At 46.3% G+C, this 19,192-nt stretch overlaps 1 protein-coding gene across 1 annotated transcript; it reads right to left on the minus strand.

Annotated features, from left to right (window-relative positions):
* Positions 1-7,041: 7,041 nt before the first annotated feature.
* LOC142771869 (uncharacterized) lies at positions 7,042-18,640 on the minus strand. The gene is made up of 2 exons (XM_075873819.1): positions 9,722-18,640; positions 7,042-7,469 (listed from the first exon to the last, which is right to left on the minus strand). Exon 1 carries the CDS (start codon positions 14,995-14,997, stop codon positions 10,651-10,653), a length of 4,347 nt encoding a protein of 1,448 aa, XP_075729934.1. The 5' UTR covers positions 14,998-18,640; the 3' UTR covers positions 7,042-7,469; positions 9,722-10,650.
* Positions 18,641-19,192: the final 552 nt, after the last annotated feature.

Genomic DNA, 19,192 nt, shown 5'->3' on the forward strand with positions numbered 1-19,192 from the left:
TGAACACGCAAAGTTTTGTAGTAGAGCTTAGACTTTTTTTTTTCGTAGTGCAGAGCTCGAGTTTAGTAATTATCGAGTATAGAGACAATTGGTGTCAGAGAGACATGGTTAAAAAAACTGTAAAGTGTTCAGGATGTGGAGTGGGTTTGAAAGTGGACCCTAGCGTAGAAGCGGATGGAGAAGAGGCTGACGCGAAGTGTAGGCAATGTGAGGTCGAGGAAAAAATGGAGAAAATGATTGTTGCACAGAGTGAACTGCTGATGAGAATCGCCGAGCTCGAGACTGCGTTGGCGACAGAGCAAAAGAAAACGAGGGCATTGGGAGAAAGACTGGAGTCCGCCGAGGAAGAAAACGAGGGCAATGGGAGAAAGACTGAAGTCCGCCGAGGAAGCACTAGCGAAGCTGAAAAAAGATGCGGCCTACGGAGGGAACAGCGGGGAACCGGCAACCAGAGTGGTGGAGAAGGAAGAGCAAGCAAGTTTGGAAAAAACAGGTTCAGCCGATTCAATTATCGCAAGGCCCAGTTTCAGCGAGGTAGTGGTGGCGCTGAGAGGGGACAAAGCAGCCAGCGTCACAGGTGCAAGTAGCCCCCAAGTGCAGGACGCTCCAGCTGAAAAGTCACAACATGTGATAATCGCCGGGGACTCGAATTTAAATCGATGCACAGAAGCCATCAAAGAGAGGGTAAGAGGTGACAAGAGGGTTGCGCTAGGGACGTTCCCAGGACGCAAGCTTGAAGCAGTCAATGATGAGGCAAGCGAGCGCAAAACTCAAAACTACAGCTGATAGACGAAACCTCGTGATAATTTCAGCCGGTTTAAACGACGTCTTAAATGAAGATACAGCAGGACTAGCAACCACACTGGCGAAAGGCGTCGATGACATGCGCGCCACTTCTCTTAAGGTACAGGTAGTCATATGCACGATACCGGAGCTACCGGTGCGTGATAGCAACCTGCAAAGAGCGGTTGTCAACGCAAACCAAGAGATATGGCGGTTGAGTAGAGAGAAAGGCTTTGAGGTGGTGGAAATAAACAGAGAGGTGCGTAGGTGTGGTGGTTTTCAACGAGACAGAATTCACTTCGATGGGCGGCTAAGTCATGAGGTGGGTTGGCAACTTGCAGGACGCGCAGGAGCTTTTTTGGGGGGCAAGCGAGCCCTTCGGGGTGCAGGATAACTAGTAACGAGGAAAACAACCAGGGATACCCTTCGACAGGTGGTATAGACAGATACGATTCCAAAATGGTACCAATATATAAGATAGGTAGAGTCCGGGGCATAAATAGACGTAGCCACGAGCACCGAGCGAATTCAGACATAGGATATATTAACATGCAGGGTGGTAGGAACAGGCTGAAGTGGGAAAAGATAGAAGAACAGCTAAGGGAAGAGAGGCCGATGGTATACGATTTTGTTGAAACACATCTCAGGAACATGGAACAACCTCCAAACAATCCGGACTATGCGCGGGAATATTGTAATAGAACAGAAGGCAGCAGAAAGGGGGGTGTTATTGGGGCATTCATTCATAAAAGTACAAACTGGCAAAGGGTCAAGCAGGAGTGCAAGGAACATTTATGGCTAAAAGGGAAAGTGGCAGGTCAAATGACACTCCTTGGTTTCGTGTACTTGTGGACGGGAGCAAAGGCCAGAGAGGAAAACCAGGTACTGGTAGAGTGTATATCAAAGGACATTCAGGAGTTAGGAAGAGAGTGCGAGATAATTATACTAGGAGACATGAATGCGCACATAGAAGATATAGATGGGTATAGACAGGCAATATGATCATGGATATGTGTGAAAGGCTTGATTTGATCATTTGCAACAGTACCGAGAAGTGTGAAGGGCAAATAACATGGGAGGTAGGAAGGCTGCAGTCGACGATAGATTATGCACTGATGTCACATAGGATGTATGATAAGCTCAGGGGAATGCACATAGATGAAGGTGGCTACAGAAGTCTGGGTAGTGATCACAAACGTATCAAGCTAAGTTTTGGAAGAGCAGTGAAAGTGGGAAGGAGACAAGATGAGCAACTACAGGAAAATTTTTATCCAGAAAGGAAAATTGATATAGCCACTAAACAAATTGAGAAAGTAATCACGGAGGATAATAAGACAATGTGGACATACACGAATCTAATTAGACTCTGAGCTAGAGCTTGCTAAGACGCGTGACAAGTCACCCTAGAAAAGAAGACCCAAACCCAAAAGTTGGTGGGATGAGGATGTTAGGAGAGCCATAGCAAAACGTGAGGAAGCCTCCAGGGAACACAGACATGCTAAGCAGTGGGGTGAACCGACTGATGATGTTGAAAGAAAATGGGAAACCTTTCTAAGCTGTAGAAGGGATGCATCCCTTCTGATCAATGAAAAGATTACAAGAAAGAGAGCTCAGTGGCTGGCAGAAGTACATAAAAAAGATAGAAAGACAGCTGGGAAATTTCGGAACTATTTAAACTCCCTAAGAAATGAGACGAGCCTAGAGCAGAGTTTTATAACTACAGCCCAAGGTGCTAGGCTAGAAGGTGACTAAGCTATTGAATATATAAGAACAAGGGTTAGAGAAAAATTTCAACAAAGAAGTACTTTATGCACCACAATAGACAAGGACGAATCAAGTGGTGCAATGGTTCCATTTTCACAACGAGAGTGGGAAAGGGCTGAGAAAAGGGTTCCTAGTAGTACATCAACAGGCCCAGATGACATTCCAATTACGCTGACAAAGACATTAGGTCCGAAGTCTAAGCAGGCTTTGAGAGAGGCAGTGAGCAAAACAATAATCGATGGTGAAGTTCCCGATGGATAGAAACTTAGCAGGATGAGCATGATCTATAAAAGAAAGGGGGACAAAGCTGACATAAGCAACTACCGTCCTATAACAGTGACATCAGTGGTCTACAGGCTAGCAATGCAGATTATAAAGGAAAGACTGCAGGCATGGATAGAGGATGAGGGGGTGCTGGGGGAACTGGAGAATGGGTTTTGGAAACACAGGAGGTTGGAAGACAATCTGTTCTCACTGACGCAGTGCATCGAAATAGCAGAAAAGGAACACAGGCCCCTGTGGCTAGCATTTTTGGATATCAAGGGAGCGTACAATAGCGTGGTTCAAGAGGAATTGTGGAGAATACTGGACACACTAGGCGTGGAACATGTAGTCACTAATCTTTTAAAGGATATCTATAAAGATAACAAGGTAGTTATAAAGTGGGAAAAACAGGTATCCAAGCCTGCAGAGGTAAAACGGGGGCTTAGGCAGGGGTGTCCCCTGTCACCCTTATTATTCATGATGTAACTACAAGGATTAGAGGCCAAATTAGAGGGAAGTGGACTGGGCTTCAACCTCTCTTTAGTCAAACAAAGAAAACTTATTGATCAAGCACTACCAGCAATAATGTACAGAGATGATATAGTGCTAACGGCCAACAACAAGGAAGATTTGCAGAGATTGATGGACATCTGCGGTAATGAGGGAGATAGGTTAGATTTTAGATTCAGTAAGGAAAAATCAGCAGTCATGATTTTCAATGACAACGAAGGTAGTGAGCTTAGAATACAGGAGGTCACGCTAGAGATAACAGATAAATACATATATCTGGGCGTATGGATAAGCAATGTGACCAAGTATCTAAGGGAACATGAAATATACGTGACGACTAAAGGTAACAGGAATGCAGCAGTGATGAAAAATAGGGCATTGTGGAATTACAATAGGTATGATGTTGTGTGAGCAATATGGAAAGGGGTCATGGTTCCTGGGCTGACGTTCGGCAATGCGGTCTTGTGCATGGCATCAGAAGTTAAAGCAAGATTAGAAATTAAGCAACGTGGAATAGGTAGGCTTGCTTTAGGAACTCACTGGAATACACCAAATCAGGGAGTACAAGGTGATATGGGATGGACATCATTTGAGGGCAGGGAAGCTAGCAGCAAGATAAAATTTGAGAAGCGATTGAGAGAAATGGGGGAGGAGCATTGGGCTAGGAAGGTTTTCAGCTACTTGTACATGAAGAATGTTGATACAAAATGAAGGAAGCGAACCAGAAAATTGACTGGTGAATACTTAGAAAACAGCAGGTGGCCAAACCAAAAAGAACTATCGGTTAAGAAGAAAGTGAAGGAAACGGAGACTGACATGTGGAGAATGGGCATGATTAAGAAGTCCGCACTAGAGATCTATCGAACTTTTAAGCAGGAAATTGCCAAGGAAAGGATCTATGATAACATTTTTCATTAGTCTATAAAACAGGTATCCATTGGTAATATTCCATATGTTGCTATCGTGAGGTCATTATTGGCAGCAATATGCTTTTATTTTTCCTTCCAGGAAGAAAAAAAAAACTGATGTTAACGTTTGGTGCCATCGTATACAGTGTTACAGCTTCAATCGTCCCACAGTTCAGTCAAGAGCGCAGGATGAAAATCTAGGCGAATTACACGCTTGACACATGTAGCATTTTACTTTCAACAGCACAGTGTTTAAGCTTCAATTCCAGCCTGGCCGAAGGCCTCTCCGAACTCGGAACACATGTGTCAAGCTAAGCGGAAACAAGGCATTTCCACACAGATATATATATATATATATATATATATATATATATATATATATATATATATATATATATATATATATATATATATATATATATATATATATATATATATATATATATATATATATATATGAGATATAGATGGAGGCGGAAATGTCGAGGCCCGTGTGCTCAGCTTTGGGTGCACGTTAAAGAACCCCAGGTGGTCAAAATTTCCGGAGCCCTCCACTACGGCGTCTCTCATAATCATATGGTGGTTTTGGGACGTTAAACCCCACTAATCAATCAATTATATATGAGATATAACAGACAGTAATGCCAAGGAATGTACAGGGGAAGTTATTAGAACCAATGGAATGTGTTTCTGGCACATCACAGTGTTCACAATTAGGACCGGTGTCACTGCGACCGATGATATGTGCGTAAAGTCTGGTGTATGCTACACCAAGACGAATGCGGTGGATCATACTTGTGTGTTGCCGTTTCAATTTAGGGGGAATGCGGAACCTCATTTCCGGGTCCCATTTGTGAAGTCAGTCAAACTGTGATATTTTTAAAAAAGTCAACAGTTATTTTAGATTTCTAACAGCACAGCTCTGCCGACACCCACTTGAAACTGTGCGTGTGGAAGCATACCACAAAGAAAGGTGAGAGTAAAATGGATGCAAATATGAGATGGCATAGCGCAACCATGAAAGCAGAAGAATGGAGAGGGAAAGAGGAGTGAGGGCAAAGAGGACAAACAGTAATACATAGCAACATAGCATAGCCAAGTGTGTGGCTACAGCAGTTTTTTGGTTTCGTTTTTAATTACGTCTCTCGAAGACAATGAGCATAGTGCAACCTTTACAACAGTTAGGAAACTCGCATTACGGATCGCACACCTCTTCAACACAGTCACCCAAGACTCCATAGACTTGTGCAGAGCCGCCGAGTGAGGCCATCGTCTCGCCAGGCTCCAGCAAAGCCCGTCACTGTTTGGTTTCGTTGTTATTGGTTAGCTCTTCGCTATATTAAATATGAAGCATTTCATTCTGACCTGCAGGCACTTGACTGCCTCTGACTATCATTCTATCTAGCCGCCTAAGTCAGGGTGCTCTCGTGGTTGCATCCTTAACATTGCGCTGCTTAACCTCACTATAGCATACACTAATACGGCAAATAGTCAGTCAAATGGGTGGCAAACTAAATACTCTGCACTATGTGAATAACATATGAGAGCACTCAGAAGTTGGGATATGCTTGACAGAGTACACAGGAGAGCCACTCGGTTTCATCCTGTCAACATACTCCTCGAAAGAATTGGTAACAGAAATGGTTTGTCTTCTCAGACTTCCCACTCTAGCAGATCATCAAAAACTGGTCAAGCTAAGATGATTTTTCCTCTTGTCAAAAAGTAAAGTGAATATACAGTCGAAACCCTTTATAGGAGACACTGATATAAAAGACAAATGGACATAAGAGACACCAGTGTGCCTACACCAAAATAAGGGTTCATAAGAAAATGCATACGAGGTCCCCTGCTTATAAGAGACATCTCATGTAAAAGACAAGACAAGAACTGCTGCCCCAAGCATGCCTCTTATAAAAAGGTTGAACTATTAATACAGATCACTTATAATGCCACATAGAGTAGGAATTCTGAAAGGAAGTGATGAGTACGCATGTGAAGTACCTCAGCAATGGCTTAATATATATGGAAATTCACCGTTTTCCATAAACTATTCGTTCACCAATGTTTCAATTATCGTCCGTGAAAAGCTTTTAAAAGGGGCACATAATATGTCGCTCAGTCTGAGGCAAGTGATTGAGATGTTCACTTTGCTATGTTAATTTCATTATGTTCCCACTCTTGCTAAGTTAACGTCATAGGAGACCAGCAAATAGCTGCACAGGTGTGTTGTATTATACTGCATTGTTTTGTATTCTGTTTTGCTGTATTGTAGTGCTTGAATATTGCATTTTAAAATATCATACTTTATCTTCTTGAAATGTTGTTTAGCATAGTATGGTATGGTTTTGTAAGGTACAACAACCATAACCCACCGCTGTACCGGCCTGAGGACCAACAGTATGCTGAAATAAATACGACGGGAGCATATATAAAAGGTCTAAACTCACCCTTGGGTGAACCCGAGCAGCGTACAAATCTCAGGCTATGCCTATGAGTGTGCAGTGCCATGTGTAGGTAGCATGGTGCTATACAATCTCGAGGTGCTGATGCACTGCAGGCACAATGTTCGTCTAATGTGGGTTGCTCACATAAGTAAGACAGGTCATGAATTTAAGGTAGTTTCAATCAGTTGGACACCTCTTACATTTCGTAAATACACAAACTTTATGAATTTCGCTATTCCTCAAAGTTCCTCGTGCAGCATTTTTTTTGTACTACAACAAGAACTGTGCCTTCCAAACATACTTTAGTGCATCTGCCTTCAAAGAAATGAAAAGGAGAGATTTAACAATTTCAGTTCGTTCAACACACCTATCAAAGAGTTCAACCCACCTATCAAAGAGTATCAAAGAGGACTGAGGAAATCCGTCCTTATTATTTTGTTCAGATGTTTCCTCTTTACTTGACAAACAATGTATTACCCTTCATGCATTAAATTAATTGCAAACTTGTTTCGATCTCATGATTGTCAGAATATTGAGCAGCATAAAAAAGCACTAATAATTGTAGAGTACATAAATGGTGGTTATTGATTAGCACAGCTTGTCCATCAACCGCTGTATATGTTCTCGACATCGCCATGCAAAAAAAAGAGTCTGACAGGAAACAGGCACTGAGGAGCCCCCGATCTTCGAAACCAACAAAAGGCAGTCCAGAGGGCCCAAGAACTGGCGGAACACCACTGCGTTCCAGGCTCGACTCGGGCATCGCCTACAGTTGTGGCTGTGAGAATTAGAGTCACTGAAAAAAATTCGGAAAAATACAGAGGATGTGAGTGCAGTCACCGACTCTTCTTTATCGATTGGACGTGTCATCATCATTTGTATAATTCCCTCATCTGTAGATATCATCATCAGTGTGTGCCAGCTCATCTCAAATAATTACTGCATTCAATCTTAATTCAAATAATTACTTCATCGAATAATTACTGCATTATTACTACACAAAATCAGACCCCCGAACCCTTATTGTTGCCCTGTGGATCAACAGTCACATGCGCTATTGACCCGCATCTTGTTGCAATTCTTGCCCTTCCAAGTCAAGAAGACCTACCAGAGCCAAGCACGCCACTACTCAACTCTCCCACTCCTCTATCAATGACGATAAGCCCTGATCTGACAGCAGCCCAGAGTCAAGAATTTCTGAATTTATTGAACAGACATCTTTCGTTAATTGACGTTCATTCTGCTTTCCTTGGTGTTAGTACTTCCACGACACACCGAATTCAGACTGATGGCTCCCGAATTATTCACCGGCGCCCATACCGCGTGTCTCTTGCAGAAGGGAAAATATGAGGAAAACGTCTCAAACATGCTTCGGTGGAATATCATACGTACTTCCTCGAGTCTATGGTCTTCACCAGTTGTTTTGGTGCAAAATAAAAACGGAACACTACGTTTTTGGATTGATTACCCGGCACTGAACAAAGATGTTTACCCTCTCCCACAAATTGATGGCGCACTAGATTTGCTGCATGGCGTTAAGTATTTTTCCAGCCTTGACCTGCACTCGGGTTACTGGCAAATACCAGTGTCCGAATCTGACAAAGAGAAGACGGCTTTACCACCCCAGATGGGCTATATGAATTTAACGTAGTGCCTTTCAGACTTTGTAACGCGCCTGCTACCTTCGAACGTATGATCGATAGCGTACTGCGTGGCCTTAAGTGGAAAACCTGCTTATGCTACCTCGACGACATCATAGTGTTTTCGTCTGCCTTTTCGCAACATCTTGAAAAAGTCCTAGGTTGCCTTGCAAAAGCTGGTTTACAGCTGAATACGAAAAAATGCACCTTCGAAAGCAAGACAATCGAGGTTCTAGGGCACTTAGTCAGCAAAGACGGTATTCGACCAGATCCTAAAAAGGTTGCTGCCGTCCTCGAGTTTCCACGTCCGTTGGGCCAAAAAGACCTGCGCAGTTTTCTCTGCTTGACATCTTACTTTCAGCGCTTTATATGCGATTTCGCAAGGCTTGCCTCTCCGCTCCAACAACTGCTCGCAAGTAACACGGCATTCGTCTGGTCTAAAGACTGTGAAAAGGCTTTCCTAGCGTTGAGGCAAGCTCTGACATACAACCCAGTACTATGTCACTTCGATCTAGGTGCGCCCACCATTCTTCAGTGACGCCAGTGGTCATAGTCTCAGTGCCGTTCTACTGCGAATGTGTCATTGCTTACGCCAGTTATGCTTTGACTGCTGCCGAGAAAAATTACACAATAACCAAACAAGAGTGCCTTGCTGTTGAATGGGCAGTACAAAAATTTCGGCCATACCTCCACGGCCGCCATTTCACAGTCGTCACTAAAGAACTTTTCGGGCTGTTTTGGCCGCTGGGTGCTTCGTTACAAGAGCACAACTTCGATGTCGTTTACAAGTAAGAAGCACCAAGATGCCGATGCTCTCTCTCGCTGCCCTTTACCCAACTGTAATAGCCCACCGTCACCAATTTCCATCGCAGCATTACCCATCGCAGGTTTCAGTTGGCTAAGATGCGGCCGTCCTTTTACCTTTGTGTCGCATCAACGCGTTGACCCTTACTGCCGCTTCATAATAGCACGTTTAGAAGGCATATCCACTCCTCTGAACGCCCGACTTCACTGACAACTGAAATAATTCAAGCTTCACGATGGTGTTTTTTATACATATTTACCACGTTGAAGGAAACAAATGGGTCCTCATCATACCGCGTTACCTACAACATCAGATTCTTGAGACATTCCACGATGATCCTGCTGCTCGGCATCTCGGCTATCACAAAACGAACGAAAAAATATGCAGTCGGTTCACCTGGCATGGCCTCTCATCCGCCATTGCCAAATATGTGTGATGTTATTGGGGCAGGACCGCTCCAGAAAGAATCAGACAGCACGCCATTGCACAAACACACGTCCAACTTCTATTGTACCCTTCACACATGGACAACCCACACATTACGAAGTTCCTAACACAAAACACGCGGCTAAACTAAATGAATAAGTAGAACGTTCGGCCTACAGTTCAGGTCGTCGGGGTAGTAGCCTGGGCCGTCGTTGATGCCCCGTCGGCACCATTCAGTGGCGAAGTCGACGTTGGGCGGCGTCGTCACCTGCCGTGACGAAGTCGGGAGACGCAGGGTCGCCGCGTCGAACTCCAGTGGCTCAGCGCCACTGTCGACGAACTGGAGCCGACGACCCACGTGTTCCGGCGGCAGGGAGTTGTGCCCTTGAGCACCTGTAGTCCGCCTCGGAAACCCACGCCAGCCCTCCTGGAACAGTGGCGCAAGGGCAGGTTCAGGCACCCGGCGCCAGCTCTCCACGACTAGCGGGACAAGGACAAGTTCAGGAACCTGGCGCCAGCTCTCCTAGACCGGTCGTCTAGCGGAGGCTGAGCTGTCCACTCGGCTGGTACGAGTGTCGCGACATGGCCTGGGTCGTACCTATGGGCCAGACGCCCAACGAGGTAGTCCTGCCTCGAACGACGTACCTCGCGCACTGCCGAAGGCACGGGTCATCCACGCTCGAGGCCGCGCCTCACGAGCTGTCGTCTTCCTCGTAGGCACCGCCCGGCACATACACGCACACATCACATCCTCTTCGCCACCGCACGGCACACTATTGTCGTTTTTTTAGTTTCTGTTTCGCGCCCGCGCAGCACATATTATGACATCACCCCCTTTTCCGAGAAAGTTGTTTGCAACTATTCTACTACAAGGGCGCGGGGCGAACGAATGGTCACTGCACTGCACGGTCACTGCACGGTCCCTGCACTGCACTGCATTGTCTTAGGGGTCGCATGTACATAGTAGCAGAATGTTCACAGAAGGCTGCTTACAGTTCTGTTGGAAAACTACCGTACAAGTAGGGTTGCTATGTCGCAACTAGGAGTCAACTATTCACGACTGAGGGCTAGTAGTATTAAGAACCACGTTGCTACCTAAACGGCAGTTATGCGCGACTCAAGTAGTCGGCTCCAACATTGTCACAACCTTTGATGTAATGAACTGTGAATGAGTACTCCTGCATAAGGAGACTCCACCTCAACACTCTGTTGTTCACGTGTTTGGCGGAATTTAAATACTGTAATGGTTGGTGGTCTGACTGAATGACAAAAGGTTTGCCATAGAGGTAAATATGAAATTTTTGCACTGCCCAAACAAGTGCAAGGCATTCCCGTTCTATTGTTGAATAGTGGGTTTCTCGGGGCAATAAATTACGACTTGCGTAAGCAACTGGATGCAGCACCTGGCCCTTTCCCATCTGGAGCAATACTGCGCCCATGCTTGTATTGGAGGCATCCGTACGAAGAACGAACTCCTTCGAGAGGTCGGGGGCGAGGAGGATGGGAGCATCACCGAGCTTCTTCTTGAGGGCCGTAAACGCTTCCTCTTGATGTGCGCCCCATGAAACAGTGTGGCTTTGTCCCTTTCTTGTAAGGTCCGTCAGCGGCTTGGTCAGTTCGGCGTAGTTAGGTATAAACTTCCTGTAATAGCCGGTCAAGCCAAGAAACGACTGCACTGCTTTCTTGGTTGTAGGTCGTTTTGCGGCAAGAATCTTGTCTAGCGTTTTGAGAAGCGGTTCAACTGTAGTCTCCCCGATTCGATGTCCCAAGAAGGATATGTTTCGCTCTCCTATCTCACATTTACTTGGTTTTATGGTGAGGTGAGCTTGGTTAATTCGTTCAAAAACTTGTCTGAGGGTGTCGATGTGCTCTTGCCAAGTATCGGTCGCAATGATGACATCGTCGAAATAATGGTGAACGTTGTCAACACCACCCAGTACTGATCTCATAAGGCGCGCGAATACTGCTGGTGCCGTTTTAATGCCAAAAGGCATGTAGAGGAAGTGATAGAGCCCAGACATGCTGGAGAAAGCAGTTTTTTCACGACTGTTTGGATCCATCGGTACTTGCCAGTATCCTTTCGTGAAATCAAATTTGGAGAAAAACTGCTTTTGTCCAACAAGTGCAAGAACTACATCGATGCGTGGTATTGGCTCGCAGTCGGGGACCAGAAGCTTGTTCAATTCTCTGAAGTCTATGCACAACCTAATCGTGTTGTCCGGTTTCTTCACCACGACAATGGGAGCGTGGTACGGCGGCTGAGACCGCTCAATAATACCGAGTTTCAGCATCTCTTGCACTTCCTTTTCTACTCTTTCTTGCAAGGCAAGGGGGATGGGGTACTGCGGAACATGCACAGGCTTATTGGAGGTCAGACGTAGCGAACACTCCACGAGTGCTGTTTTCCCTGGTAAGTCAGAAAAAATGTCCGCATACTCTTGAAAAAGTGCTTGCACATTCTGAACTTGTTCAGCAGTGAGGTGTGGGGATAGCTTGACATCCGTGCTGAACTGCGTGCGATACAAGCTCAATATGGGCATTTGTTTGACTTCGTCTTCTTCTTCGGGGAGATTTTCGTGGAGCTCTGCAACAACTGACACCTGTTGTGGTTCCGTCACTTCGCGCTCTTCGTATTTTTTGAGCATGTTGATATGAAGAATCTTGTTTTTCCCAAACACATCGATGACGTAGTCGACATCATTTTTCCGTTCGATGACTTGGAACGGCCCTTTCCACTGCATTAACAGCTTGTTGGAGTCAGTCGGGAGCAGAATTAAAACCTTGTTGCCTGGGCATAATTTTCTAGGGCGACTTTTCCTGTCATAATAGGTTTTCTGCTTCACACGAGCCTTCTCCAGCTGTTCATGGGCTATCCTACAAGTCTCCTCTAGGCGATTGCGCAAATCAAAGACGTAGGTGTAAGTCGTCCGCGTTTCTGCGTCTAGCCCCTCATTTGTCCACAGTTCTCTCAGCACGGTTAGCGGTCCTCGGACGTGGCGGCCGTAAATGAGCTGAAACGGAGAGAACCCGAGGCTTGTCTGTGGAACTTCCCTATATGCAAAGAGTAGCGGAGCTAGGTACCTGTCCCAAGATCGAGGTCTCTCTTGGCACATTCTCTTTAGCATTGTCTTCAGGGTGCCATTAAATTTCTCCACGAGACCGTTCGCCATCGCATGATATGGGGTTGTCTTTAGCATCTTCACGGAGAGAAGCCTGCTAACCTCGTTCATTAATTCTGAGGTAAAACTTGCCCCTTGGTCGGTGACGATTTCCTTTGGCAAGCCGATGCGGGAAAAAATCTCGATGAGTGCTTCCGCAATGTGAACTGCATCGATTGCGGGCAATGCTACAGCGTCAGGGTAGCGAGTCGCAAAATCGATAAGTGTCAGAACATATCGGTTCCCACGGTCCGATCTTGGTGAAAATGGGCCGATTAAATCAACCGCGACCCTTTCAAAAGGTGTCCGGATAAGAGGCATGTTGCCTAGTGGTGCGACTCCAACTTTTCCTTTAGGGGTAGTTCTCTGGCACTTGTCGCAAGACTTGACAAAGCGCTTTACGTCTCCGTTCAGGTCAGGCCAATAAAATTCTTCTAGGACACGATCAGTAGTTCTTTTGATGCCTTGGTGTCCCGCCATGATACTGCCATGAGCAATGTCCAGTATGCCTACCCGGAACGCTTTCGGAGTGACCAGCTGTTTAAACGTCCTGCCAGTGGCAAGGCGGTAGCGTCGATAAAGCAATCCTTTATCTTCGATGAAATCGTAACAGTGGCCCTTTCCCGATTTGAACTCTTTATTCACTTTAGCAAAAACAGCTTTGAGTGTCGGGTCATTTCGCTGTTCCTCGACGAGTTGGGCTCTGGTAACGTCAGGTAAGAGCGTTGTTGACACGTACAAAGGCCTGATATTTTCTTGACCTTGTTGATTGGCTTTGGTTTTTGCCACGCTTGAAGAAGCAGATCTTGAGGTGACAGGTGACTTGGTCGGGTGTGCTTGCGCAGGTAACTCATCCACCTGGGTATGAGTCGCCTGCTTCCAGTCAGAATCTGGATCGTATGGTCCTCTGACGCCTGGAAGATTTCCCAGCACAAGGTCATAGAGGGGTTGATCCATACAAGCCACTTTCAGCATCCCTGTGAAGTACGGCGTGTTGACTTGTACAATAGCTTCCGGGAGATGGCTAGTTGACCTGTCCAGGAGAACGACACTGATTTTCTTGCTTGTCAGGCACACATCAGGAACGAGCTCCCGTCGGACGATTGCCGTGTTGCATCCCGTATCGCGTAAGACTCGAACCTCTCTTCCTAGCAGCAGACCTTCGACCACTGGCATCCCGTCGGCCAGGAAACGTATTGTACCCTGCACGTTCTTGTCGTCGTGGTGACTTGAGCAAGGAATCCTCCCTCCTGGACGCTTGGCTGTTTTTCTAGCCCCAGCCCGGGCAGAGTCAGGTTCGCTAAATGCGCACGAAGAACTCGGTTTGTTGTTCCCATGCTGGTTTCGGCAAGTTTCTGTGACATGTCCCGTTTTACCGCACAACTTGCATTTCAGCATCTGCTTAGGTGGATTGCGGCAGTCAGGAGCCAAATGTCCGAAACGATGACACAGGATACACTTGAGTTGCGGTTTCCGCGACGCTTCGGTAGGCTTTCCACTGGATTCTTTCGCGGGGTCAGGACCTTTTCCTATATTAGTCAAATTCTGCGCCTCAAGGAAGCGATCCGTCAAATTAGCGAGTTCATCTAGTGACTTGCACTCTCGCTCTTTTAAGAAAACAACCAGCTTTGGATGGCAACAACGCAAGAATTGCTCAGAGATTATGTGATCCCTTAGACCTTCATAGGTTTGGGATACGTTTGCCATGTCTATCCAATGGTCGAAATAACTGGTAATTCTTGCTGCTAACTGTCGTCCAGTTTCACCATCTGCTGCTCGTGCTTTCCGAAACTTATCTTGGTAGCCTTGAGCCGTAAACTGAAATCTCTGCAGTAGCGCTTTCTTTACTTTTTGGTAGTCCAGCGAATCAGCGGCAGTCATTCGGCCTATCACGGTTAACGCGTCACCCGTTAGGCACAGGCTAACAGCGAGACCCCATTTTTCTTGCGGCCAATCCTGTCCTGTGGCTACGCGCTCGAATCGCTGCAGATACGCGTGCAGATCATCGCGTTTCTCGTCAAATACAGGCAGTAACTTCTGCGGATTGAGGGGTGAGGAGGTGCTGGGCGCAGTCAAAGCGTCATTAGCTGCTACAGGCATATTCTGAGCTCCTTCCTGAAGCTTTAGCTTAAGCTGCAGAATTTCACGCTGCCTCTCTTCAGCTTCTTTGGCTGCCTCTCGCTCTGCAGCTCTCTCATCCCTTAGCTTAGCCTGTTGGGCCTCAATCCACTTGTTTAGCTCTGCACCCGAGAACCCTAGTTGGAGCCCTATAGCGGCGAGTTTTTCCAAGTCCATGGTGCAGTCTGAACGTGTGTCTGCCTCGAGCTAAACTATCTTCTTTCCCTGGTCTAACGAGCGGATCCTGGCAGGCTCGCCAGTTTGTGATGTTATTGGGGCAGGACCGCTCCAGAAAGAATCAGACAGCACGCCAGTGCACAAACACACGTCCAACTTCTATTGTACCCTTCACACATGGACAACCCACACATTACGAAGTTCCTAACACAAAACACGCGGCTAAACTAAATGAATAAGTAGAACGTTCGGCCTACAGTTCAGGTCGTCGGGGTAGTAGCCTGGGCCGTCGTTGATGCCCCGTCGGCACCATTCAGTGGCGAAGTCGACGTTGGGCGGCGTCGTCACCTGCCGTGACGAAGTCGGGAGACGCAGGGTCGCCGCGTCGAACTCCAGTGGCTCAGCGCCACTGTCGACGAACTGGAGCCGACGACCCACGTGTTCCGGCGGCAGGGAGTTGTGCCCTTGAGCACCTGTAGTCCGCCTCGGAAACCCACGCCAGCCCTCCTGGAACAGTGGCGCAAGGGCAGGTTCAGGCACCCGGCGCCAGCTCTCCACGACTAGCGGGACAAGGACAAGTTCAGGAACCTGGCGCCAGCTCTCCTAGACCGGTCGTCTAGCGGAGGCTGAGCTGTCCACTCGGCTGGTACGAGTGTCGCGACATGGCCTGGGTCGTACCTATGGGCCAGACGCCCAACGAGGTAGTCCTGCCTCGAACGACGTACCTCGCGCACTGCCGAAGGCACGGGTCATCCACGCTCGAGGCCGCGCCTCACGAGCTGTCGTCTTCCTCGTAGGCACCGCCCGGCACATACACGCACACATCACATCCTCTTCGCCACCGCACGGCACACTATTGTCGTTTTTTTAGTTTCTGTTTCGCGCCCGCGCAGCACATATTATGACAATATGTTTCTTCGTGTGCCTTATGTCAACGGCGGAAATCACCCACTACTGCTCTTTCTGGCTTTCTCCAACCTCTTCCTTGTCCCATTTTGCCATTCGAAGTCGTCGGGATAGACTTGTGCGGCCTCCTTCCCGTAACCTCCAATGGAAATTGTTGGATTGTAACGGCTGTTGACCAGTTCACTAGTTATGCGGAAACAGCCTCACTGCACGCTGGTACAGCCACTGAAGTAGCCGATTTTTTTCTGCGTAACATATTTTTACGCCATGAAGCTCCACGTGTACTGCTCAGCGACCGCGGCAAGGTCTTCATTTCCTCTAGTGTTGCTGAGGTTCTACGTGCCGCCAACACCATCCGCAAGACAACTTCTACTTATTATCCACAAACAAATGGCTTGATGGAACGCTTTCATTGTACCCTCTCAGACATGATTGCCATGTACATTAACCCTGGCCACACGAACTGGAATGCCATTTCGCCACGTTCGCCTACAATACGGCTACGCAATGCACCACTCGCTTTTTTTCTTATTTTCTGGTCCATGGCCGCTCTCCAAGTGTTACTCTGGACGCCTCCTTCCTTTCGGCTCTTGCTACCTCAGCAGGCCCTTAATCCGCACAATTTTTGTCTCGCCTCGAGCACTACCGTCATCTGGCCCGCATCAACACTGGCATCATTAGGAAGCTCGCAAGTCTCGCTACAACTCAACTCACCGTGCTGTCACCTTTTCTCCAGGAGACGAAGTTCTTCTCTGGATTCCCATGCGTGTGCCCGGCTTATGTGAAAAATTCCTCGATCGTTTTATAGGACTTTATAGGTTCATTGAACAAACGTCCCCCGTTAATTGCCGTATCTTACCACTTAAAGCTCCCATGACCACCGTTGCCGAGGGACAGAAATTGTGCAACTTTCTCGACTGAAACTGTATACCCGATATATTGTCTCTCACATGGCTAGGAGGCTGCTTCCAGCATGACAGGGAATTAATGTGAGAGCAGTCACCGACTCTTCTTTATCAATTGGACATGTCATCATCATTTGTATAATTTCCTCATCTGTAGATGTGATCATCAGTGTGTGCCAGCTCGAGCACGTCTTGAATAAAACTCTTCCTCATAAGGGTTTCAGTCTTAAAATAAACGTTGTCATTACTCCATCACATACAACACACATAATATGACAGGCACTGGCTTTTGCAAAAAAGGACATCAAGTGGATTTTCACAAATTATAGTAATTACTCACTTGTCCTGAGCATAAACAAACCAGTTCTTCACAAATTACTTGATGCAATATAGAGCTTTGCAGTATTCACAAACACATGAACAGGAGCACTTAATTACTTGCACGTGCCACACCTTCACCACAATCTATAACCAAAGGAGCTTGTCTTCAGTAATCATCATGACATCCAATAAGTTTTGTGTACTGCCTGTAAATGTTCCAGTCATGCATACACTTCATGCCACTGAAGCAGCCCAGTTGCCTATTTCACTGGGGAATGGACCAAGTAGCCCCGACCTTAGTACTTCTCGCACCACACTTGAAAACCACAGAATAAGAAGCACACACCAAGGGCTTTCTCAGCCTTTTCATTTACAGTTCACATAGGTGTGTTCTCAGGTGAATGTTGCCTGACCTTATGAGCCTCCAAGTGGCGCCTCAGCTCACAACTCCATGCAGAATGACAGGGACAGAGGTGGCACTGGTAAGATTTCTCGCCAGTGATAACGCGAATGTGTGCGACCAAATTGAACTTCTGATTGAAGGCTTTGCCGCAGGAGTTGCACTTGAATGGGCGCTCGCTTGTATGAATAATTTGGTGTCTCTGTCGAGCACATCTGTTCCTCGCAGTATAGCCGCACACTTGACACTTGAACACGTGCTCTCTTGTGGGAGATCCAAGATGAGGTGACCAGTCAGGGCGATGGCATGCAGTAGCAAAGTCTGCGTTATGCAAAATGGCAAATTTTTTAGAAAACGGCAATACTATTACCGAAGGAAGGCCAGCTAGTACGACTACTCTACACTGGGGTCACAAGGTGGTGACAGTTAAAAGTGAGGAAAGGTAAAATTACGACAAAAATATTCACAAAATGGCCTGAAAAAAAGAAAGAACTCTGGTAACCTGTGTTGCAGTTACTTGAAAAGGAATGCTGGGGGTACATCCAAATTTCTATATGACCAAACAAGCGTAGCATAATCGTTTTCATCGATGAAGTTAGTTCTGTAGTATTCAGTAGGATTAACATTGAATCTTTGCATGATTTTGTTTGGGCAGTCACACGGAAAGTTGCCCAAGTTTCACTTTTATGCCGAGTTTTTCAATAGACACTCAGAAAAAGCTGACAATGGCAAATGACAGTTGGCATGAGAATACAAGCCATTAAGGTGCAGGAATGAGATGAGGCACTCATATGCTGCAGATTCATGGCTGTTTTGTGGCATTCAGGGAATACCCAGTGAAAAATTGGAGGATCCTTAAACTCTGCCTTTAAGAGATGAGAGATATACACGATAGCCATATTGTGTCTCAATAGAGCGTACTGAGTTCAAAGTGGCTTGAGTCGATGTAGCTTTCACATACGACTGCTTTCTCTTTAAAGGGTAGCATGCGTTAAACCACGGGAAATTCTGCGCATAAAATCTTTTCGAACTTTCTGCGCACCCACTATGTGGCCTCAAGGGAAAAGGCACAGTAAAGTGTTTGCGTTTCATAGTGGGTGGCCAACCTTAAACCACGAAGTGATGATAATCACATGTTCTGACATCTGATCGCAATGTACGCTTGTACCACACATTACTACTGCGATATTACATGTTTGCATTGTGAAGCCTCTATACAGAACGCTTGAGTTTTTAAAGCATTAAAGTTATTTTCACTTCATCTTCAAGCAGAGGATGTTATTTTCACTGTATTTCCAAACAGATTTGTGGCTTTGTGGTAGAGTACCTGCTTGCCACACAAATGACTTAGGTTCGATCCTCACACAAAGGCAGAAGTTTTTTGTTTATTAATTTTATTTGCATATTTCTCAATTTTTCATTCACACAAAATTATGATGATGCTTCGCTCACAACCACCGACGCCGACATTTCTGCGAAACGAGCTCTTTAACCCTGTCATGCTAAAATGTGGGCGATGTTTCCCGAGTAATCTGCGAGACCACAAAGCTAGCACTTTCCTCATGAATAATTTTAGCACTGCACATGCACCAACACAAGCACTTGTTTCTCAGTTTGCAATGTTAGAGCAATAGAATTCTGTTGATCTTGTGTCTTGATACGA

Source organism: Rhipicephalus microplus, chromosome 9 (genome assembly GCF_043290135.1).
Source record: "Rhipicephalus microplus isolate Deutch F79 chromosome 9, USDA_Rmic, whole genome shotgun sequence".
NCBI classification, from domain to species: domain Eukaryota; kingdom Metazoa; phylum Arthropoda; class Arachnida; order Ixodida; family Ixodidae; genus Rhipicephalus; species Rhipicephalus microplus.